This window comes from Linderina pennispora, assembly GCF_002104995.1.
Source record: "Linderina pennispora strain ATCC 12442 chromosome Unknown DL89scaffold_3, whole genome shotgun sequence".
NCBI lineage: Eukaryota > Fungi > Kickxellomycota > Kickxellomycetes > Kickxellales > Kickxellaceae > Linderina > Linderina pennispora.
The window spans coordinates 448867-471229 of NW_024468251.1; the positions used below are offsets into that span (position 1 = coordinate 448867).

Genomic DNA, 22363 nt, shown 5'->3' on the forward strand with positions numbered 1-22363 from the left:
AGTCACGTGGAATACTTTAGGGAATAATAAAATCACCAGATTTCCTATGGGCAAATCAGCTGGAACTGTAGGGCCGGCCTGGCCTTGGCCAAGCACGAAGCGCCAAAAAATTTTCTGCTGAGGCGGCTCCTTTAAAAGACGCTGGCGGACGGCAACCGGGCGGGATTCCTTCTCTTTCGTGCAGAATTTGCTGATCGCGCAGGTACATTCACTTTTTTCACTTCTTTTCCGATACGACAAGCAACTTGGGGTACTGGACGAACCTGTGCGCAAGCACGGGGGACTTGCACCAGACTGCTTGCGTGAGAAGAAGCAAATTTCTGCCAACACACCTACACAGCCCGCACATTACTGACCACGCCGACGACCTACGGACAACGCAACGGAGCCGCATCCGGGGCGGCGGAACGGAGCGGCGGACGCAGCAGCGGTATGGTATGGCAAACACCTTCTGGATGTTCCTCTTGTGCATGCCAAGCTAACACCAGCACTGTTTCTGAGCCCACGGGCAGCCGTCGAGTCGGCCTGTCTGTGTGCGCTTGAGGGGCGCCTGATGTCGAATCTGTTTGCTGTGCCTTGCTGCTGTGTCTGTCTGCCTTCCGTTCCGCCCGCACTCCCTGCGTGCTGGCAATGTTGCCTGCTTGTATGTCTCGTCCAATTTTGTACATTTTGTATTTGTAGAAGTACTATCATGCAGATTTTCGTCAAGACCCTTACGGGCAAGACCATCACCCTTGAGGTGGAGTCGTCGGACACCATCGACAACGTCAAGCAGAAGATCCAGGACAAGGAGGGCATTCCCCCTGACCAGCAGCGCCTCATCTTCGCCGGCAAGCAGCTCGAGGACGGCCGCACCCTTTCGGACTACAACATCCAGAAGGAGTCGACCCTGCACCTCGTGCTCCGCCTGCGTGGTGGTGGCAAGAAGCGCAAGAAGAAGACCTACACCACCCCCAAGAAGACCCCGCACAAGCACAAGAACGTCAAGCTTGCCATTCTCAAGTACTACAAGGTCGACGAGAACGGTCAGGTTACCCGTCTCCGTCGCGAGTGCCCGTCCGAGTCGTGCGGCGCCGGTGTCTTCATGGCCTGGCACAAGGACCGCCAGTACTGCGGCAAGTGCCACCTTACCTACGTCTTCAAGAAGGAGGGTGAGACTGCCTAAGTTCTGTGCTTTTCCCCGGCTCTAGTAAATTCTTTCTGGATTTGTTGTTTTGTGTCAACGGAGATTTCACTTTCGGAAAGCTTTGGGTTTTGCCGCTGGTGCAGATTTGATCCGTGATCTACCGATTTAGCACATGCCTCAATTTTTTTTTTTTGCTGATCTGGCGGCTGGCTGTGGCAAAATCCTGTGGACGGGCTCGGCACAAAAAATTCTTCACTCGCACTTTTTCTTCTCTCCCAGTACCTGCTCTCCTCGCGTATATCTGTTTATTTCACATTATCATAGATGGCTCCAGCAAAGAGCAAGGCAGGCAACAGCAAGAAGCGCACGGCTTCGAACCGCGCGGCGCGCGAGCCCGAGGTCCGTTTCCCCAAGAACTCAAACATCGAAGTCCCGTCGGACGAGGAGGTTGACAGCGACCTTGAGGAGGATGTCGAGGAGGGTGATTTTGACGAAATGCTCAAGATGATGGCTGAGGAGCAGGGCATTGACTCTGGCGAAGAGGGAGGCGAGGTTGAGGACGACTATATTGCAGGTGATAGCCTGGACGAGGAGGATCAGGAGGAGGAGGATGGTGATGAGGATGTCAGTGACTCCGACATCGAGGGCGATAGCGAAGATGCCAGTGACGACGAAGATGACGATCTATTGTTGGCGCCTTCTGCTTCCCGGTCCACCGACGATCTGGCCACGGCAGTCGATAGTAACTCTGAGGGCGAGGGCGAGGGCGAGGGCGAGGACAAGCAGCTGACGATCCGCGACTTTGGCGACGATCTCGAGGCTTGGAAGGAATACCGCAAGACTCTGCCTACCATCGAGGCTGGGTACGCCAGCGACTCGTCAACCGAAGAGCCGTCCAACACTATCGGCAATGTGCCAATTGAGTGGTACGAGGACTACCCGCATATCGGGTATGACATTGACGGCAAGCGGATACTGCGGCCGGCGACCAGCGACGAGCTGGACAAGTTCCTTGAGAACCAGGACAACCCTGACGTGTTCCGCACGGGCCGCGACGAGGTCAACCAGCAGAACGTCAAGCTCACCGACGAGGAGATCGATATCATCCGGCGTATCCAGGGCGGCAGCATCCCGGACGCCGACTTCAACCAGTACGAGGACACCGTCGAGTGGTTCACATCAAAGACCATGCAGACGCCTGTCACCGGCGCACCCGTGTCCAAGCGCGGCTTTGTGCGCTCCAAGTGGGAGCATAAGCGCGTCATGCAGATCGTGCCGCCTCATCCGTCAAGGCAAGATCACGCCGGGCAAGCCCAAGCAGGAGAAGCCGCGCTTCTACGATGTGTGGGAGAATGCCGATGAGGAGAGCGCCGACGCGCAGTCGTCGCGTCGCCCGCTGCGTTTGGCCGCCCCGCGTCTGGCGCTGCCGTCGCACGAGGAGAGCTATCACCCGCCGCCCGAGTACCTGCCGACCGACAAGGAGCGCGAGGCGTGGCTGGAGCAAGACCCAGACAGCCGCAAGCGCAACTTCCTGCCGCAGGACTTCCAGAACCTGCGCTCGGTGCCGGGCTACCAAAAGTTTTTGCATGAGCGGTTCCAGCGCTGCCTGGATCTGTACATGGCCCCGCGCATGATCAAGAAGACATCGCAGCTCAATGCCGAGGAGCTGATGCCCAAGCTGCCTGACCCTCGCGACCTGCGGCCCTTCCCGGCTGCTGAGGCCCTGGTCTACACAGGGCACACCGGCCGCGTGCGCTCGATCTCGATCGACCCGACCGGCCTGTGGCTGCTGTCAGGGTCCGACGACGGTACCGTGCGTCTGTGGGAGATTGTCACCGGCCGGTGCGCCCAGATCTGGGACCTGAAGGACGTCATCCACACGGTTGCCTGGTGCCCGAACCCTGAAGTGTGCGCCATTCACTGCAGCCAGCGGCAGTCGTGTCGTAGTCATTGTGCCCACGGAGCTGTGCAGCGATCAAAAGCTGCTTGTCACGGAGGAATTCGTCAAGGCCGGCTTTGCCTCGACCGCTAATGACGACGGAGGAGGAGGAAGACGCAGCGTCGCTGCCCGTCAGTTGGGACATGCCGCCCAGCAGCGAGCAGTCGCAGGGCATCTACATCTCGGTTGTATTCCACAAGGCTGTCAAGTCGCTGGCGTGGCACAAGCGCGGTGACTACTGGGCAACCGTCACTGCCGAGGAGGGAGGTGCATCGGTGCTGATTCACCAGATGACCAAGCACAAGTCGCAGCGGCCGTTCCGCAAGCTCAAGGGTGCCGTGCAGACCGTCAAGTTCCACCCGAACACGGCCCTGGTTCATTGCCGCCACGCAGCGGTACGTGCGCATCTACAACCTGATGCAGCAGGCGCTGGTCAAGACGCTGCAGCCGGGTGTCAAGTGGATTTCCAGCGTCGACGTGCACCCGCAGGGCGACAACGTCATTGTCGGTTCGTACGACAAGAAGCTTGCATGGTTTGATATGGATCTGTCTGTCAAGCCGTACCGCTCGATCCGCTACCACAAGCAGGCAATCCGCCAGGTCAGCTACAGCCGCAAGTACCCGCTGTTTGCCACCGCGTCTGATGACGGCTCGCTGCAGGTCTACCACGGCATGGTGTACCAGGATCTGAACATGAACCCGCTGATCGTGCCCCTCAAGATCCTGCGTGGCCACGAGATCCGCAACTCGCTTGGTGTCCTCGACTGCCTGTTCCATCCGATCCAGCCCTGGCTTTTGTCTGCTGGCGCTGATGGCACAATCCGTCTCTGGACATAATCACTAGAAGCGTATGGTTTTTTTTGGTATGGTACATTTCAGACAAAAGTATAAAAATGGATAAAGGTTGAAGCAAGAAAGGGCCCATTTCTCCTCAGCTAGGTGTGAGCTAAAGCGAGACAGGCAAACAGGAAAAAGTATGATGCCGATGAATAGTGGTGGTTTGGGTGGTTGGTGGTTATTATGCTTGCATGCACGCATGCGCTGCGGGGTACAAGTAGGGGACAGCGTGTGTACCTCACATGTGTGTTCGGATATAGACACCAGGGGAGCTGCAGGACAAGGCACTCGTAGCCTGCATTGCATTCTCAATCGACGGCACCCAGCGTCGCAGCGCCAAAAAGGAGGGAGTGCAGTAGAGACGAAGAAGGGAAAAGGAACGGTGCGTGTGAACCGAGGAGGACCCGTGCGTAATTTTTTGGCTGATGCAGTAGGGCGACAATCCGCTCCTCTAAAAAGAGGGGGTTGCACTCCACACCAGGCCTCGCAGAGAGAGGAAACGCACGCCTGCTCTCGATACAGGGACCTGCCGCTATCCAACAAACAACCAAGCACTGCCCATTCCCCCCTCTCGTCTTCTCGTCCCCCCGCACACACATGGTGGACGCAGCGAGTTCAGCCTGCCTTTACGCCCATCATATCGACCAGAACCTGAGCAGCCTAAAACAAAAATCGCCCAAATTGGTTAACCGTGTTCTCTTGTATCTGCAATCGGCAATAAACGGAATGCATATGTATAATGAATTGTGCATTAGGAGGGGAGAGGAGGCAAAGGCGCCCTTTTGCGCTCATAGCAACAAGCGGCATGTGTGGGAGCCAATTAAGAGCGGAGTTTCAAACAGCCCTTTCTGCAAGCAAAAGAAATATCGACGGCGAATCAATATTTACAACAAGCGGCCACAAACACATTAAAGCGAAGGCGCTCCCCCACCACTCGCCAGCCCTTATCCCGGCCGGCCAGCAATAGCCCCATCGACTCCTCATCACTTAAGGAACACACCAGGGCGCACATACTGCGAACCCGGTTGTCAGACAAAAAAGAGCATAAAAAGGGGATGGACGTGTGCTGGAATTATTTCATGCGTTTAGAGTAAGGATCTCCCCGGCAGCAAAAACTACACTTTTCTCCACCTCCCCCGCACCAACAATAAAAAGCGTCGCTTACCTCCATCATCTGGACTTGCTGGTGCTTGGTCAAGTTGTACTTCAAGCAGGCCTCCCAGGCATCGTGGTGCTCCCACAAGTGCTTGTGAAGGCAGCTCCGGTGCTTGTACCGTTTGCCGCACACCCCGCACACGCACGCCGTCCTCCCCGGGCTCGCACTCGAGCGCCCGCCGGGGCTGCTGGGTTCGGGTGAGCTGCTCGAGTACCGGCCAAAGCTCGACCGCCGAGTGTGAAGTGGGATACGTGCCGACTGCAGGTGGACTAGGCGAGAGAAACAGAAGAGAAACAAGTGGTCAGCTTGGTAATTTGCTCGGGGTTCAGGAGATTGCCGTCGAGTAGAAAAAAAGCTACGAAGAAAAACCCAACGCTATGAATGAACTACTAGGACAGGGGAAAGCTAAGAGAACTTACGCTTGTCTGTCGTCATAGTTGTCATCATCTTAAGAAAGTCTTAAATCGTTGTTGGAAATAGAGAGGGTTGGCTGAATAGAAGAGAAAAAAGCTGTCAAGAGGCAAGCGAGTGAGAAAAGAAACAGCCTTTCCAGCTTTTTTGTATAAATGTGTTCTATTTCGTCCGGGAATTATTTTTTTGAAAAAGCGCACGTTTTAAGCCAAAAGCGCCAGCATAATTTCGGGCCTGATCCAATTTGATTTCCCGGGATAAAGGTCGAACCGCGCTATGCAGCTCGAGTGTCCGCATGACCTGGCAGGCGTTCGTTTATGGAAATCTTTTTTAGCCCAAGTAATAACAACATTGCAGCAGCAAATAGCGGCATGTCCCCCAATTTATCCTGATGCAGAACCGATGTGCCAGTGGCAGCCATGTGCGTTAGGAGACCATGGTATCGAACAGGATCATTTGATAGCAGCCCCATGCATAAGAAAAAAGGAGATTAAGATAACTGGTGGCAGTAGTCGCCATCAACAATGGCGTGTGAGTACCACCAGTCCAGCGCCAACAGAAAAAAGAGTGTTTTGCATTGCATGACGGAATAGGGAGGCACTATGATGCCATGGCTGGATATGGTGGTCGCATGTTCTTCATAGCCGAGGAATGCATGTCCAATAGTAACCGTGTTCAGGTTTCTTGTACTTGAGGAAGGCCCACCCTAGTCCATGCTTAGGAAGGATCACATCATTTCACACGGGACAGGCAAACCATCTCGAGTTGTAAAGACCGCACGCAGCTATATGCCACCATCATGTGGGAATTGGGTTCATGTTACTAATGGGCATGACACAAATGCAAACGACATGGCATAGGCACCCCTCTGCCTTTTGCGGTCCCCTTTATGTCTATGCCATCCCAAAAGTATGCAGCTCCAATACTATGGCCGATCAAGGTTGGCTGGGAGGTGGTCATTCTGGGAAAGTGTTCAGTTAATGATATCGAGTTCACTGCTATGGCTTTTTTCTAAAGTGGTGTCTGCTGCTCAGCACCTTCCTGTGCTCATCTTGGAGCGCATGGCCGATTATTTTGAATACGCAAACCTTGCGACTTGCAGTCACCACGAAGAGGCAGCAGTCTACAGAATTATCCAACTCTCTCAGCTAAATCAAGCTTCATCTGACGGAATTGCCTTCCCAATCCTCGAAACATTGGTTTTCCATAGCCTCTATCTGTTTGCAGATAAAACTCTATTATGTGGAGCCGAGCAGTCACTTGCTTCCCTAGACATGCATGTTTTGGACAATACTATCAAGGTATACAGACGGGTCAACTTGCTGGACAAGAGACGGTTAGTAGCACTAAATCAGGTGGCATTTATGAGTTCTAGCAGCAGCCGACCTAAGGTTTCCACGGACAATATCACGCTTTTACTCTGCACCTTCCACCATACACTGGTGATTAAGCTCAGCGACGGCCTCGATATTGACTTCACCATCCTTTACCCGCACGTCAGGAGCCTTGCCCAGACTGTCAGTGTCCTGAAAATCCCTGCACTGGAATCTACACGCGAGGAGATTCTCCACCTAATTGGGACTCTGCCACTCGTCAAAGTACTTGCCGTGGCTTGTCGCCGACATACTCCTCCGAGAGATGGAACCAGTATGCAAAGAGAAGCCAGATATCGAAGAGATCTAGTTGTGTCTTCAGTGGGCATCGGCTGGCTCATTAATCATGGTTGTCAAACTATAGCCTGTGAGGATATAGCAGCTGCCACTGGTCTCCCCATCTCTTGAACGCTACAGTGTGTTGGCATCAGCCTGGAACAACCAGGTGGAGGCGTGCAAGCTGCCTGTCTGATGGTCATTCTGGTGCTACGTTGTCCCTCAATCCACATATTTCTATCTTTTTTCAGTAAAAATTTCGCCACGCCCCGCTCTGAGCTCATGGGCAACAGCATATTCGCTGGGTTTGTCCCTCGTTTGAGCACCGCCCGCCCCTAGGCTTTCTTGAGATGCTTCATTTACTCATTTTCATCGGCAATATATTTCTTCAGAAAGCTTCATAGCATATATCCAACCAAGCATTCAGTCAAGCAAATAGGAAATGCTATCTACTCTGTTTTAGCGAGTGATATCCATGTTTATGTAATGAAATGCTGACGAGTATTTATGGATCAAAACACCTACGCCACAACGGCCAGTCGTACTATTCCAGACAATTAACATCACTACTTAGACAGGCACCAACACCTTCAGTCCAGGATTCCTCCTTCCTTTTTTCACATTTCATATTTCTAGACGTTCAATAATATGTCGTGGAAAACCATTTGAAAAGTAAACGCGTTTCGAGTAGCTGCAGGAGGTTGCCCCAGAGTATATCATACGTCTGATACCACGCCATATACCACCGTGTGTTTCGATACAGGCTAATGAGAGTGATGCCAGTGGGTAAGGTGGCAAACCATGTGCTCATGACAGTGTTGTTAGTAATACACACAACCTGGGATCTGGGTACATGAGGAACTAATACTACAGTACTGTATCATTGCTGTGGCGTCAACGGTCCTACGCGCGAGCGTTTTCGACTCCCCTGCCCCATATGGCTAGGTTCGACATTTACGCCAAGAAAAGCAGACAGAAGCATCTGTCAACCTTGGTCAAGGGCAGTTTTGTGTGCATGCTGCCTGTCCAGAGTGGCTTCGATCCCCTGCATCTTGTCAAGGTCCAAAACATGTGCCCAAACCCAAAGGCGTCTGCAACCAGATGCGCAAGATGCTCAGGCGTGGAGGCTACTTTACCACCCACGTGTTGTACCTTACTGATAAGTTTGATGAGAGCAACAAACTGTACAAGAAGGTCTCACTGGAGCCTATGCGTGACGACAGCATTGGCCCCAAGGCTTCGTACAGAATCATGATGTCCTAGTGGCTGCACCTGATGGCCTGATTGCTGGTGCCATGCTCGACACCTTCACCCCAGTGTGTCGCATCGTTGACTGCAACCTGTTCGACTAAGATTGGTATGTTGTTATTTCCAATATCTAACAAAACCCTTGCCATACTATGTGTGGTGAATAAGAAAAAACGGTGGTTGGTGATTTTTGCTCAGCGATAAAGCGCTGATCCTCCGGCTAATTCTTTTAGTATATTTCAGAGGGCACTCTTGAATCCTAATGATGGGGAGCTTACCCGATTTGGACAGACATGTGGTCATTTTGTACTGCCAAAAGTATATGCCGCAAACACAAATAGATTAGCGTATTGTTCTCAGCGGATCCGCAATACATGTGGAGCTGCAGGTCCACAGTGAGTGTGAAGAGAGAGAGGTAATTTGAGTGCCGAGAGTGGAAGAAAGCATAGGTGGTCACTGGCTAGTGCCATTTATCGAATGCTCTTCTGTTTACAAAGTCTGCATTTTTGAGCGATATAAAAGAGGCATATAATCTCCAAAGCAATACACTTGGTCTACCTTCAGATAGTTTCTTTTTCACTATTATTCCACACTCTCATTAGCATACCTAAATCTAGCTTTCTTTTTCTTGAAAACCTTCGCAAGCTTTCTACATCAGCTAGGTAAGAAGCAACTTCACAATATGCCTCATGTCTAATTGGAACAAGTACTTTACTACAAACCTACATTTACCATGTTGTAGGACGCCATGGGGTCGTTTGGTTTCGCCAACGGCCAGCCGTTCTCGTCAGGGACGGGAGCCACCCATCGGCAATGTCGTCCAGCCCCTCAGCCTGGCAAGAAGTGATGGAGAATGCTAATAAGCTTATTGCCGAAATTGGACAAACGGGAGATAGCCCAGGCAGAAAAGACCATAGTCTGTGCCACAGCTACTCCCATCCCTAGGCCACTTCAAGGAAGCTTCCTTGGTGGGCTGGCCATTGCCTATATAGGGGTGGTGGTCCTTGTTGCTTTGATTCCTTTCTCACACCTTGGTCCTGTTCGTAATTGCTATCATGATTATTATGATAGGTGGTCAAGTGATCGATGCGTGTGCGCCAGAACCAGCTGAGCTGGCAGCGCCCAAGATAGCAGCGTCAAAGACTGTATCAGTAGTGGCAGCGCCTACATCGCAGCGCCTACATCAGCAGCGCCTACATCAGCAGCGCCAAAACTGGCAGCAGCGTCAATACTGGCAGCAGCGTCAACACTGGCAGCATCAGCAGCATTAGCAGCAAAAATTGCCGAATCAGCAGTGGACTTAGCACAAGTCAACCAGCTTGGCAAGTAGGTACCCGGCCTGTTAGACATATGCAGCCATCAATCATAGTACCGATTGATGTATATAGTGGCTTGTATCGGCAGAAGCGTGGACAGAAAAAGGCTTTGGATAAGAAGCATACATCACAGAAGAGTCGAGATACCCAACCCTCAGCTTGTTCCGGAGCACACATTTTCCTCAGACGAGACAGAATCAGCGACGAATCACCTTGCAGGTGTAGCGGACCAATGTCAGCAGGACTCTACCAAAGCTAAGCAGGCTAAGGTGTGTCCTGCCACCAACCATCCCTGAGCCCACTCAACCGATATCTGTTACAGGATCAGTCAAACCAGCAAACCTCCACCTCATAGTCCTACTGAGCTTTGGCATCAAAATCCAGCTCACAGTCAGTTTCCTGGAGAAACAATGGCCGTCAAGCGCTTTAACTCAGTCCTGGTCGCTCTATGTTGATACTGGCAATGTTGCTGGAGTGCTGGCCTGATCATTTTGCTGCCCATCCCCTCCAGAATTTCCTTGTACCCAGCAATTTCCTATCGCAACCGGTGATTACTACGGAACAAGCCATATCCGATGTCTTCATGGATATTGATACAGAATCCTTCGGTAATCCATCTACTATGGATGTTGAGCTGGAGGATACCTGAATTAAGATACATATCAGACGTCAAGATGGAGGATGTTGAGTTCGGATACGGAACAGATGTCGAGATGGAGGATGTGAAGTTCGGATACACAACAGATATCATGATGGACAATTTTGAGTTTGGATGCATAACGGACATTGAGATGGAGAATATGAAATTCAGATATCATAGCAGATGTCGAGATGGAAGATGCTGAGTTTGGATACGCAACAGACATTGAGATGGAGGATACTGAATTAAGATATTTATCAGCGGTCAAGATGGAGGATATTGGATTTAGATACATAGCAGACGTCGAGATGGAGGATGCTGAGTTCAAATAGTATAACAGACGTCAAGATGAAGGATACGAAGTTTGGTCAATTGATGGCTTTTACGACCATTGGGTGACCTATACTAATATTGCGTAAGATGTTGATAATATGATGGTCATCTGTGAGAACGACATGGTTGAACACAAGCTGCTATCTCCAGCAACTGACGATGTGGAGCAACTGACCTATGGCAGTACTGACAAATGGTGATTTCTCTGAAGCTGAATGATTCATTTACGGGCAAGAAATCCAGTTTGCTACAGCAGCAAGGCCACAGCAGCAGCAAACAGATTCTGGCCCGGTCGCATTGAGCTATTTTTGGTATGTACCATCTCCTGCTCAGCAAATGCTCTTAGCCCTGCTACCATATCAGCCAGTTGTACCGTTGCACTCACCACTACCAGAATTCAGTATGGATCGCAAGAGGCAAAGCTATAGTGGCACTGGAGCAGGTGGTAGCATTACAAGAGGCGCACACTACCAATGCAAACAAAGCTACATGCGACAAATGTCTCTGAGTATAACACGCTGCACCAGCCTTCGATATATTCAGACACCAACATCACGCGATCTATATCACAAAGCAACACAAAGACCAGTATTACCAGCCTGAGGATGTCAATGAAAGCCAGCAGCAGTCAGAGAATATTGGCTCAACAAACATTGGTGAAAATGGACAGTTTCCCACTGTTTACAGAGGGGGCATATCGCAATCCATAATGAATCCAGAGGACGCGCCAGTATTAGCACAGGGGGATAATGGTGACAATACCAACATCAGCGTAGACAATGATGGACTGAAACCTCTGTTCTAAATTATTGAGTATATGGCATTGCTCTTCGGCAGCTTGGCATAGAACCGCAGCCGCTACCTCATGTCTATCAGAATTGGTCTGCAGATGCTTTTTGCGAAGTATGGCCATGATGAGGTATACAGTGCCAATTTGACGGTATCCCCAGGAAATTAGTACTTCATTACAAGACGTGCTGATTAAACATCTGAACGAGGAAGGCACAAGAGACAAACGATTTGTATAGCGAAATACTACTATTCAACAAATCCTTCTCTATGAGTTGCCATAGGACTCTATGAGACAGACATATGGCTTTATCGGATATCGATATGCTAATGTTATCCCACACTAACCATTTGGTGAAGCCACAGGAGTGGCTGGTGTGATGCTCAAAGAGCTAGAGAAGGGAAATAGGCAGGTCTAAAAGTAGTATCGAAGACAAAGCGAGGAGAGAAGAAAAGCCTGAGAGCCAGGCGCTGAGTGAATGCCACTACCCCACCTGCCGATAAATGAAAAAAGCGTCTACCAATGGCGTTGTACTCGAATCTGACAACACTATAAGACTGTAAGGCTCGTTCAACGTGGTAGCGGTCCAAATCTCGCTGGGCTCCCAAGACCATTCTACAATGCTTCGTAAATGTCAGTAATTGTGACGATATCCATGTTGTTGCAGGGATGACAGCCACACACCTATAGTTTGGTTGACTAGAGATATGAGTTTAGTGGCAGGAGATAGGTTATTGATAAAGCGCTTGAGTTGTGTACGAGAAGCCTGCCTGATGCGAATTTTGCACTGTGTCGGCACCTTTGGTATTTGCTGCTAGATGTCTCCTTTTGCCCATGCTATAGACTACCACAATAGCCTTGCCTTCAATTGGAATCATATCTCGCACCCTCCTCACTGGCGATGGCCCAGTACCACCGTTGTTTGCGACTGTGCGGACATGCATCTCACTTTTGGATTGTAAGCTGTGGTTGAAACTCACAGGCTAACGCCGCAATAGAGCAGATACACGTGCATACACCGATATCGACAGCACCTTCGGACATTATCTCTGCACGCCAGGCGTAGGGTATGTAAATCACCGCTGGAGCGCGCATCTGGAGTCCACACGCTTCACCTATTGATCCTATTTCTTTACGTTTAACACAGCGTACGGAGCAGTCGTTTAGGAAAAATGCTTGCAGACAGGAGTCCTTCCACTACATGTAGTTCCACGGTAAAGTCCATAACCCTAAAACTACACTGCTTGTATGAGAATATCAAGTTGCGAGTTTACCCCAAGTACAGAAAGGATGGTTGTAATATAGGGGGTAATATAGGGATCAGGGAGGCAAAAACAAGAGAGATAGCAATGTCAGAAAGGCGAAAAATGCAGGCTGTTTTAGCTCGTAGCCGGTAGATATTGATCGCACTAAACAGGCCTTCACGCTACCGATCATCAATCGGGACACTGAGATGTGCGTGGTTGAGCACTGGTAAAGGTGGCACAGAGGACAAAAATAATGATTGGATCAAGCTCGGATTAGTAGTGTTTACTTTTATTTTTGGCGTTCATGTCTGAGTCAAAAAATTTGTGGCTGTTTGTTTTCCTCCTCTCCACGACTATTTCAGCAGCACATTTTTTTTTAACAATATTAGCAACTACGCCCTATTTCACTTCACAATGAGCGCGCTTGCGGCAATCAGCCTTGGAATCAACTACGAAAATGAGATAGGTAAGGGCGGGGTTTGAAATGAGGCAAATCTACGCGTTCTAGACCATCGAAAAATACTAAAGGGTAAAAATGGGATAGGCGAGATAAGCAAGTTCATGCAAAAGTTCACGACGGAGGGGGGCAAGAAGACGATGGAGCAGGACGGGGACGCGGAGATGGCGGAGCTGTCTGTGGGGACGTCTGAGACAAAGTACATGGATATTCTGCAGGCAGTGGCGGACCGCAAGCAGGACACGATTTCGATTGCGCTCGACGACGTGCGTTCATTCGAGAATGCGGCGGCGGGCGGACACACAGCGTTTCACGCACGACAAGTCGCTGGCGTTCCGCATTGAGCACAATGCCAAGACATACGTGGAGCTGTTCAGCCGGGCGATCGACGCGCTGATGCCGGAAGCCAGGACGGCAGCACTAGGAGGACCCGGATGCCGACGTCCTCGATGTGATCTACCAGGCACGGCGGCAGCGCGACCAGCGAGATGCGGCAGCGCGGCGGCAGCAAGGGGAGGGAGCGGGGGGTGAGGAGTTTCCAGCAGTTCTGACGCGGCGGTACACGGTGGTGTTTAAGCCGCGCTCGCAGCAGCCAGCGCAGGCGGTGCGTGCGGTGGGGGCGGGGCAGATCGGGCATCTGGTGACAGTGCGGGGAATAGTGACGCGGGTGTCGGATGTGCGGCCGGCGATGGTGGTGGCAGCGTATCTGTGCGATGCGTGCGGCAGCGAGGTGTTCCAGGAGGTCAAGGGGCGGCAGTTTTTGCCCCTGACGCAGTGCGCTAGCGCGCGGTGCGTGCAGAACCGCACGCGCGGGCGGCTCCACCGGCAGACGCGCGGCTCGCGGCTCGTGCGGTTCCAGGAGGTCAAGGTGCAGGAGCAGCCGGACCAGGTGCCGATGGGGGACATTCCGCGGACACTCAGCGTGCACTGCTACGAGGGGGCGGTGCGGCAGCTGAACCCGGGCGACGTGGCGGTGATCAGCGGGGTGTTTCTGCCGCAGCCCTACACTGGGTTCCGGGCGCTGCGGGCGGGGCTGCTGGCGGATACGCTGCTGGAGGCACATCACGTGCGGCCGCTCAAGCGCCAGTACGACCAGCTGGCCAGCGAGGCGACGGCGGAGCAGTACATGCGGCTGGCGGAGCTGCGGCGCAGCGACGATGTGTATGGACGTGTGTCGCGTGCGATTGCCCCCGAAATCTTTGGCCACGACGACGTCAAGAAGGCGCTGCTTTTGCTGCTGGTGGGAGCACCGGCCAAGCGCACCGGCGATGGAATGGCGATCCGTGGCGACATCAACGTGTGTCTGATGGGTGATCCGGGAGTTGCAAAGTCGCAGCTGCTGCGGTTTGTGTCCAAGGCGGCGCCGCGTGGGGTGTATACGACGGGACGCGGGTCGTCGGGTGTGGGACTGACGGCAGCGGTGACGCGGGATCCCGTGACCGGCGAGCTTGTGCTGGAGGGCGGGGCGCTGGTGCTGGCGGACCACGGGATCTGCGCTATTGATGAGTTCGACAAGATGGACGAGGGCGACCGCACAGCCATCCATGAGGTGATGGAGCAGCAGACGATCTCGGTGGCTAAGGCTGGCATCACCACGACGCTGAATGCACGCACGGCTATCCTGGCAGCAGCAAATCCGGCTCGCTCGCGGTACAACCCGCGGCTGACGCCCGAGGAGAACATCAATCTGCCAGCGGCTTTGCTGAGCCGATTCGATGTGCTGTTCTTGATGCTGGACCGGCCGAACCACGACGACGACCTGCAGCTGGCGCGACATGTCGCACACGTGCATACGCACGGGCGGCACCCGCAGGAGTCGGACGACGAGATCGACATGGACCTCTTGCGGCTGTTTGTGGCCGACGCGCGCGCGCGCACGCCCAGCATGCCGCGCACTGTGGCGGACTATGTGGTGGGCGCGTATGTGCAGCTGCGGCAGCAGAACAAGCTGAGCCGCGACACAAGCCGCGGCTCAATCGACACGGGCATGGGGGGAGCGCAGCGCAGCAGCATCGGCAGCACGACGCCGCGCACGCTGCTGGGGATTGTGCGGCTGGCGCAGGCACGTGCGCGGGTGCGCGGGCAGGACCAGGTTGGCATTGAGGATGTGGACGAGGCCCTGCGGCTGATGGATGCAGCGCAGGTGACGCTGGATGCACAGCCGGGCGTCACGGGCCTGTTTGGCGAGCGAGCGGTGCGCACTGATCCGGTGTCGGCGATCTTCCAGATCATGGCGCGGCTGGCGCGGCAGGGCGGGCCGGAGCTGCGCTACAATGAGGTGCTGGAGCGCGTGCGTGCGGCTGGTTTCAACGAGACGGGCCTGGCGCCAGTGCCTGAGGCAGTACGAGGAAATCAACGTGCTGCAGGTCAACCTGGCGCAGACCAAGATTACGTTTGTCGCGGCCGTCAACGAGTAGAAGAGCGGGTTTACATTTCTTCAGCTAGCATTTCCTTTCCATTTAAAAAAAAAATCATCCGACTATTCGACCTCTACTGGCGCTGTCAGTGCAACGACCTTGATGCTGTCCTTGTCCTTTTGCTCGTGGACCACCAGGAAGCCCTGCGCAGTGACCAGGCCCTTTTCGCCTGGCGACTCTTGGTCGACCACGTGCGGCACCACCACCACCGGGATGCTGACATCGGCGTTGGGCGGCAGCGTCACCACCAGGCGCGAGTCATCGTCGGAGCGCACCACGGTGGCCGGTGGGCTCAGGCGTAGCGACATCCGGTCTCTCGGCGGTGTCCACTACGGGCTGGTTGGCGCCGCGCAGCTTGGCCAGCTTCTTGTGGTACTTGTCGATTTTCTCCGGCCTGTTCTTGCGCACGGCGATCTTGAGTTTCTGCTCCAGCGCCTCGATCTTCTCCTCGGTCTCGCGATCCAGCAAACGGGTCGGCGGTGCATGTGCAATGTCCAGGCGGAAACACCGGCGCCAAGCGCACCCTATTTTCATCTCTGTCTATGGGGCGGACCACCAAAAGGCGGGTCTTGGGAGTCATGTTTTTCAGCACCAGCGCCTGGTGGTCGGAGCTGCGGCAGTTGCAGGCCAGCGGGCCAGCGAAGGCCAGCGACAGCGACTGGATGTAGAATTTGGAGGGCCGGCGCACCACGGCCTTGAGGGTGGCGGTTTTGCCGCCGTGGGCATTGAGGACGTTGGCGATGGAGATTTGCTCGCTGTAGGCGCCGGTCAGCGACGGGCGGAAGACAAAGACGATCTTGCGGCTATCGAAGCCGCGCACCACGCCGTACCGGTTATTGTCGACGAACTGGATATCGCCCGAGGCTATCGAGCCGGTCTTGCGAATTGCATACATGAGCGGGGTCTCGGAGCGGTTCTGGATTAACAGGTACTTGCGGCTGGTCTCGTCTACCTGCATGTTGCCGACATTGATGCTTTTCTGGCCCAAGCCCAGATCCGACCGGCAGAACGACGCGCGCACCAGGAACCGCCGCTCGGGCAGCCGCGCCATGCCCTCCGGCAGGTCGGCCGTGGACAGCAGCGAGCGCGGTGCATCCAGAAGCTTCATGTAGACGTTGGCGTCCAGACGCAGGGCTTCAGGCGTCTGCTCCAGAAGCGTCTCCAATGGCCGCACCATGACGAAAATCGACGCGCTGCCGTTGGCCTGGTACAGTCACGGTGTGCGCAGGAGTCAGGAAGCCGGACTCGATCAGCAGATCGAGGTACTTTTGCAGGTCCACCTGCCGCCGCACGTACTCGTCCTCAGCTTGTGGCGTGGCAAACATCGTGCGCGGCGCCATGTCCAGCCCCGACTCGATCTCGGCCAGCAGCTTGGTTGCGCGCGCCATGATCAGCGACGTGGGCTCGATTTCCGCACGCGACACGGCCGTCTCCGGCCCCATGCCCCGCCGCATCCGCACCACTGGTCCGCAGCCCACGACCCGCGGCCCAGCCACATCCAGATAGTCGGTCGGGGAGCGCACGCGAGAGCGGCGGAACGGCGCCAGGCACGTGTGCCCGTTCTCGACGCGCTTGTCCAGGAACATGTCGCGCGGCAATGCGCGCGGCTGCATGGGCGGCTCGCGCACCTGCTCGACGCTCTGGCGCTCGGCCTGCTGCTTGAAGCGCTCGATGGAGCTGTGGATCTCTGGCCTGGCGCTCCAGCGCCGGCAGCGCCCGGGCAACAGCGGCTGCGTGGGCTGGGCCGGCTATGGCATGCAAGGACACCAGCGGACTCTCACCAGCGGCCAGCTGGATCTTCATTGGGCCGGCTGCAGCAGCTCTCCAGCGCAACGCGGCGCAGTACGCGCGAGTTCAGCGGAATGGTGCCGAAATCGACAAAGTTCTGCTCGTGCTCGGGCACCAGTGTGCGGTAGAACAGGTTGTGGTAGGCCATGCGGCGACGGTCCACATGCTCGCTGCGCACCTCCACCACGCGGTCGTTGCGCCGGTTGTAGAGGTTCCGCACCACTATCTGCTTGCGGTACCGTGCATTGACGCGCCGTGGGTAAATGTCGACACGGATGCGCAGTGACTGCAGTGGCGGGATGGTTGTGGGGGACCGGTTGCACGTGACCACCTTCGAATCTACCTGGCACTGCACCACCGCCGCCACCAGCGACAGGTTCTCGACCACCAGATCCGCTGACTTGAGCGTCCCGACATCCACCGGCCCAAAGTCCAGCAGCGCCCGGCGTCACACGTACCAGCGACGTACACATGTTGACCGTACACGGCAGGGACAGCCGCTCCACCGACCGGTCGCCGTCGGCCTTGCTCACCACGCTGTGCTCGCAGAACAGCGTGAACGACTGCCGCTCAAACTGCCCGGCGTTGATGCCACCGCTCGGACTGCCGCGCACCGCAAACTCCACCCGTCGCACCGCGCCGGGCTTGATCAGCACGTCGTCCAGCAAGGCTGCCGCTCGCGCCCGGCGCGCCTTGGCCTCGGCCGATGCCTCACCAGGTATCGCCGCGCGCCACGCCGCCCAGCGAGCTGACTGAGCCGCTGGCAGCCGGGGTGCTGCGCGCCAGGTCGCCACTACCGGTCTCCGAGAGGAGTTCATCGGGGCGCGCGTGGCTCGCTTCATCCGTGGTCATTGTGGCCACCTCGTCGTCGCCGGCCAAACGGCTATCGTCGTCCGAGCGCCCCGCGCATCGGATCCTCGCCGGTCTCCATCACCGGCGTCTCACCGGCTTGCCGCACTGCCGATCTGATCGCTAGCCGTGACACATTGCCCTCGACGCGGAATCGCATCACCACTAGTGCATCCGACACATTGCGGAACACCACCTCGCGCCTGTACCACACGCCACTGGTGCAGTCGCCAAAGTTGATGTCTGCTGCGCTCATCAGCTCGATGCGTCGCGGCTTCTGCCGCTGGCTGACGCGCGCCCGGAACACCCAGTGTCGCTGGTTGCCTGCGTCGTTTGTGTTTTCAATCAGGAACCGGCACAGGAACTCACCTGCAGCCTCGGGCGTATACCGCAGCACCACCTGCTGGACTGTCATACCCGCTCAAATGCCCGCCCCGTACCTCCCCTGCCTGCCCGCCGCTCACCAGCTGCAGTGTCGCCAGCGGCGCCGTGCCCTCCACTGCCGCCATGGCCCAGTCCAGACCGATTCGCCGACGCATTGCGAACCCGGAATTCCCGCTCGTACAGCCGCCCGATCACGCAGTCGTCCAGGTAGATCCGCGATGTCGGCGGATCCATCTCCAGCACCGAACGGCAGAAGCTGGCCCGCAGATCCACCTGATACCCGTCTTCATCAGTCCGCAGCCACACCGCACACGCGCTGGTCTGAAACCCGTACGTCTGCCGGGCTGCCACGAGCTCTTCTGCCACGCTGCTTGGCGCACTGTTGGACACCTGCCCCAATGACGGCCGCCGGCTGTGCGCTGGCGTTGCGTCTGTCCGCTGTGTGGCCAGAAACAGCAACACCACCTCGACTGTCTCGTGGGCTCCGACTCTTACGGACTCGGTGCCATTGAGCTGATTGAACACCTCACTAAAGTCCTTCTGCGTCGCCGCGCTACATACCAGTGTCGTCTCTTCCCCCGCCACCACCTGTACGTATGTCTCGCGCACAGCCCCGGGCACTGCGTCCCAGTTCGGGTTCTGTGTGTGGAACTTTACCGATCCTCCCAGCGTGTCTGACATGCTGATTGTCATGTCGGCGTCCGTTAGGTTTGTGATCCAGAACGGCAGCAGCGTGTGCAGTCCGTTCAGATATATCCGGTCCAGGTGCGTCTGCCGTGGCAGCCCGCGCACCTGGAACGTGCCGTGGTCCGAACTGTTGCTGAGCCCAAAATTCGACGGCTGCCCCTGAGTGCTGGTGGCCTCCAAATGGTCGTGCATTGTCGCCCCTTTTTGTGTATGAGCAAAAATATTAGCTGTCTAAATTAGAAAAAAAAAAAAAGTCTATGCCATTTCCTGAGCAGAAGAAAAAGCCCAAGCCCTCTCCCAAAATGCCCCTATTTTTTCCTCCGTCTCACTAGCCTGATCTCTGCACGTGACGGGTTCTCCTGCTGCAAACGCATCCACAGCCAGGCTGCCTGTATTCCTAAAACCAAATTTGCTTCTCTACTATCCGTTCCTTCAGACTTGCTATTTTTATACTATCCTTTAAAACACAGCCTTAGCCGATGGAGCACGACGACATTGCCAAGGGCTTTGTCCACTGGGTACGTTCTTTCTACAACCATTCGCAGGCTAGACTCGAGCAGCTCCTAGTCTCAAGTGCCTACACCCGCTTTACTAACATGCTATTTTTGTTTACACTAGGTCGGCACATTTAGCAAACTGAGCAAGCCCGTCACCACACTCAGCGACCTTACAGATGGAATCGTGCTTTTTGAAATTTGCGCTGAAATGTAAGTCTCCGTCCTTGCTCTGTTACTGTCCCGCATTAACAGCGCCTCAACCCAGTCCTATCTATACCCTGCTGAGCCACACCTCATCATTTCTCAACTAGCGACCGCCAGTGGTTCAAATCGATCCGGTCTACAGACATGGGCGACAACTGGATCCTGAGCTTAAACAATCTAAAGAAACTATACCGTCTGGTGACGCAATACTACGAGGAGGTCCTGGGCTACCCGGCAACGCGGTTGGACGAGCCCGACCTCTCCACAATTGCCAAGCACGACAACTCCGAGGAGCTGCTGAAACTGTGCCACTTGATCCTGACCTCTGGCCGTGCAATGCGAGAAGAACCAGGTCTATATCGGCAAAATCATGTCGCTAGGCGAAGACGACCAGCGCTCCTTGATGGTATCTATCGAGTCCGTGCTAGCACAGCTGGGAAGCATCGACAACGAATCCTGACTCCGACAACCACGACATGGAGATCTTTGACGCCCAGCACCACGACGAAGGGATTGATCCCGTCGCCAAACTGCAGGCCTGAGCTGATGAAGTCCTTACGCGGAAAAGGACGAGCTCGAAAAGTCTGCGCGCGAGCTCTCGACTGAGCACAAGCATGTGCAAAGCAAGTATGAGGAGCTTCTGGTGCTGAACGAGGAGCTGAAGATGCGCATGGAGGACCTCGAACAATCCATGGCACGCGCCGACAAATCCGGTCGCGCCGACTTTTTATTGCGCGCCGAAATCGACAACCTGAAGCACGAGCTGGAGAAGGCCGATACCCGCGCCCAGGAGACTGAGCGCATCATGGCCGAGCAGCAGAGCGCCCTGGCCGACATGACGCGCAAGCTGGCTGACCGCGACGCCACCGCAGACGAGGCCGTGCGGCTGCGCGACCAGCTGCAGGAGTACAAGCACGCGGCCGAGCGCTTGGCAAAGTCCGAGCACGTAATTGAGAAGTACAAGAAGAAGCTGGAGGAAAGCGTCGATCTGCGTCCGCCAGGTCCGCACGCTTGAGGAGCAGCTGGCCAGCGCCCAGGACCGCACGCGCCAGATCGAAGACGAGTTCCACAAGATGTCGAGCCGTCGCCCGGCCATGGATGACGTGCGCGATGGTTTCCAGCAGCTTGAATCGCGCCACAACATGACTGTGCTTGAGCTGAGCCAGGCCATGGAGCGCCTGCGCAAGACTGAGGACGAGCGCGACCGACTGGCCGCCGACCGCCAGCACGGCCAGGAGCAGATCCAGGCGCTCGAAGAGCAGCTGCGCGAGCTCGAGCTGTCTGCCGGCGCTCCCACCGGCTAGCACGCTCGACAAGGGTCTGGCCATGGACCTGGACGACGACCGCACCGAGCTATTGACCAAGATCGCCCGCCTCGAGCGCGAGCTGAAGGCTGCGCGCAACGCCCAGCCGCAGACCGACGCCACAGAGTTCCTCGAGGAGGTGGCCGATGCGGCGACTCGCGAGAAGGACACTGCCCTGGAGCAGCTCGAAAAGGAGCGGGCAGCGCGCGCCCAGCTCGAGCACCAGCTGGCTGAGCACGCCGAGTCAGTGCCGCGACTGAAGAGCGACCTGGATGCAGTCACCACGCAGCTTGTCTCGGCCACAAGCGATGCCGGTGCCGCACGCAACGACCTGGCTGCAGTCAAGGAGGAGCTCGAGCGCTCGCGCGCCGCCCTTCTGGCAGTCGAGCAGCAGCACAAGGCCGTGGTGGAGGCTGCCAGTTTGCGCGACGAGAACAAGTCGCTCGAAGACTGGCTTGCCGAGACCCACCAGGAGAGCCAGCAGTTCGAGCAGGAAATTGCACGCCTGTCGGCGGCCAACCGCGAACTGACGGGAAAGCTCGGTAAGAGCACCGAGGAGCAGACGCGGCTCGAAATCGCGCTGCGCGGCCAGGGCGACATTGAGCGTCTGCAGCGCGAGCTCGTCAAGGCCCGCGAAGAAGTGCATGTCTTGCAGGTCAGCCTGAAGCGCACCAAGGACCATTGCGTGACGCTCGACCAGAAGCTGCAGCAGCAGCAGGCCTGGCAGTGCCCCGCACGAGTCCCTGCAGGCTGCCCAGGCCCAGCTGGCCCTCAAGGAGGAGCAGCTGGAGAGCGTCCGCACGATGCTGCGCGAGCAGAATAACACGCACTTGCTCGAGTCCCGCACGATGGCGTCGGCGTGGTTCAACTTGCAGCGCCAGCTTGAGCGCCAGAGCGGCTTCGGCCATTCCAGTGGCATGGGCAGCTTGCCGTCGGCGCGGCAGGCGGGCACCCCGGCTTCATGGCTCGGCCAGCAAAGGGTTACGCTTGATATGCAGCTGACTGGCGCTTAGCTTTGTTTTGTTTCTTTTAGTTTCTCTGCTGCAATCCATGTTTTCCACATTTGAACGTGCATCTTCCAAGC

At 55.6% G+C, this 22363-nt stretch overlaps 10 protein-coding genes across 10 annotated transcripts; 7 read left to right on the plus strand and 3 right to left on the minus strand.

Moving 5' to 3' along the window:
- Positions 1-175: 175 nt before the first annotated feature.
- On the plus strand, positions 176-1150 carry DL89DRAFT_265656 (ubiquitin-domain-containing protein; the record flags this gene model as incomplete). Its single annotated transcript, XM_040886762.1, has 1 exon — positions 176-1150. A coding segment is annotated over exon 1 (597 nt), but the record flags the coding sequence as incomplete, so codon positions are not given.
- A 243-nt stretch (positions 1151-1393) lies between these two features.
- On the plus strand, positions 1394-3975 carry DL89DRAFT_265657 (BOP1NT-domain-containing protein). Its single transcript, XM_040886763.1, is given in 5 exon segments — positions 1394-2370; positions 2396-3034; positions 3057-3129; positions 3170-3439; positions 3459-3975. 5 exon segments carry the CDS (start codon positions 1451-1453, stop codon positions 3900-3902), a joined length of 2346 nt encoding a protein of 781 aa, XP_040745381.1. The 5' UTR covers positions 1394-1450; the 3' UTR covers positions 3903-3975.
- Positions 3976-4885: 910 nt separating this feature from the next.
- Positions 4886-5493, minus strand: DL89DRAFT_291222 (uncharacterized protein; the record flags this gene model as incomplete). Its single annotated transcript, XM_040890174.1, has 3 exons — positions 4886-4915; positions 5068-5327; positions 5478-5493. 3 exons carry the CDS (start codon positions 5491-5493, stop codon positions 4886-4888), a joined length of 306 nt encoding a protein of 101 aa, XP_040745382.1.
- A 1296-nt stretch (positions 5494-6789) lies between these two features.
- On the plus strand, positions 6790-7583 carry DL89DRAFT_265659 (uncharacterized protein). Its single transcript, XM_040886764.1, is given in 3 exon segments — positions 6790-6962; positions 6981-7233; positions 7274-7583. The coding sequence occupies 2 exon segments, from the start codon at positions 7119-7121 to the stop codon at positions 7312-7314; spliced, it is 156 nt and encodes a 51-aa protein (XP_040745383.1). The 5' UTR covers positions 6790-6962; positions 6981-7118; the 3' UTR covers positions 7315-7583.
- A 1283-nt stretch (positions 7584-8866) lies between these two features.
- On the plus strand, positions 8867-10755 carry DL89DRAFT_265660 (uncharacterized protein). The gene is made up of 10 exons (XM_040886765.1): positions 8867-9028; positions 9109-9152; positions 9231-9458; positions 9486-9608; positions 9662-9819; positions 9869-9951; positions 9980-10156; positions 10194-10310; positions 10363-10507; positions 10545-10755. The coding sequence occupies exons 2-10, from the start codon at positions 9115-9117 to the stop codon at positions 10652-10654; spliced, it is 1179 nt and encodes a 392-aa protein (XP_040745384.1). The 5' UTR covers positions 8867-9028; positions 9109-9114; the 3' UTR covers positions 10655-10755.
- Positions 10756-13061: 2306 nt separating this feature from the next.
- Positions 13062-15614, plus strand: DL89DRAFT_265661 (MCM-domain-containing protein). The gene is made up of 16 exons (XM_040886766.1): positions 13062-13158; positions 13237-13415; positions 13456-13512; positions 13574-13600; positions 13625-13717; positions 13739-13757; positions 13797-13891; positions 13925-13942; positions 13979-14215; positions 14237-14271; positions 14302-14935; positions 14963-15073; positions 15098-15316; positions 15338-15439; positions 15464-15490; positions 15516-15614. The coding sequence occupies exons 1-16, from the start codon at positions 13107-13109 to the stop codon at positions 15564-15566; spliced, it is 1956 nt and encodes a 651-aa protein (XP_040745385.1). The 5' UTR covers positions 13062-13106; the 3' UTR covers positions 15567-15614.
- A 983-nt stretch (positions 15615-16597) lies between these two features.
- Positions 16598-17272, minus strand: DL89DRAFT_104885 (uncharacterized protein). The gene has a single exon (XM_040883033.1). It carries the CDS (start codon positions 17177-17179, stop codon positions 16703-16705), a length of 477 nt encoding a protein of 158 aa, XP_040745386.1. The 5' UTR covers positions 17180-17272; the 3' UTR covers positions 16598-16702.
- Positions 17273-17654: 382 nt separating this feature from the next.
- Positions 17655-18472, plus strand: DL89DRAFT_104902 (uncharacterized protein). The gene is made up of 2 exons (XM_040883035.1): positions 17655-17950; positions 18141-18472. The coding sequence occupies exons 1-2, from the start codon at positions 17826-17828 to the stop codon at positions 18328-18330; spliced, it is 315 nt and encodes a 104-aa protein (XP_040745387.1). The 5' UTR covers positions 17655-17825; the 3' UTR covers positions 18331-18472.
- DL89DRAFT_104887 (uncharacterized protein) lies at positions 18406-19530 on the minus strand. Its single transcript, XM_040883034.1, has one exon. The coding sequence runs from the start codon at positions 19464-19466 to the stop codon at positions 18615-18617; it is 852 nt and encodes a 283-aa protein (XP_040745388.1). The 5' UTR covers positions 19467-19530; the 3' UTR covers positions 18406-18614.
- A 133-nt stretch (positions 19531-19663) lies between these two features.
- On the plus strand, positions 19664-22292 carry DL89DRAFT_321112 (uncharacterized protein; the record flags this gene model as incomplete). The annotated part of the gene is made up of 7 exons (XM_040891255.1): positions 19664-19792; positions 20093-20280; positions 20409-20496; positions 20544-20957; positions 20992-21254; positions 21280-22018; positions 22056-22292. The coding sequence occupies exons 1-7, from the start codon at positions 19754-19756 to the stop codon at positions 22290-22292; spliced, it is 1968 nt and encodes a 655-aa protein (XP_040745389.1). The 5' UTR covers positions 19664-19753.
- Between the last annotated feature and the right edge of the window lie 71 nt (positions 22293-22363).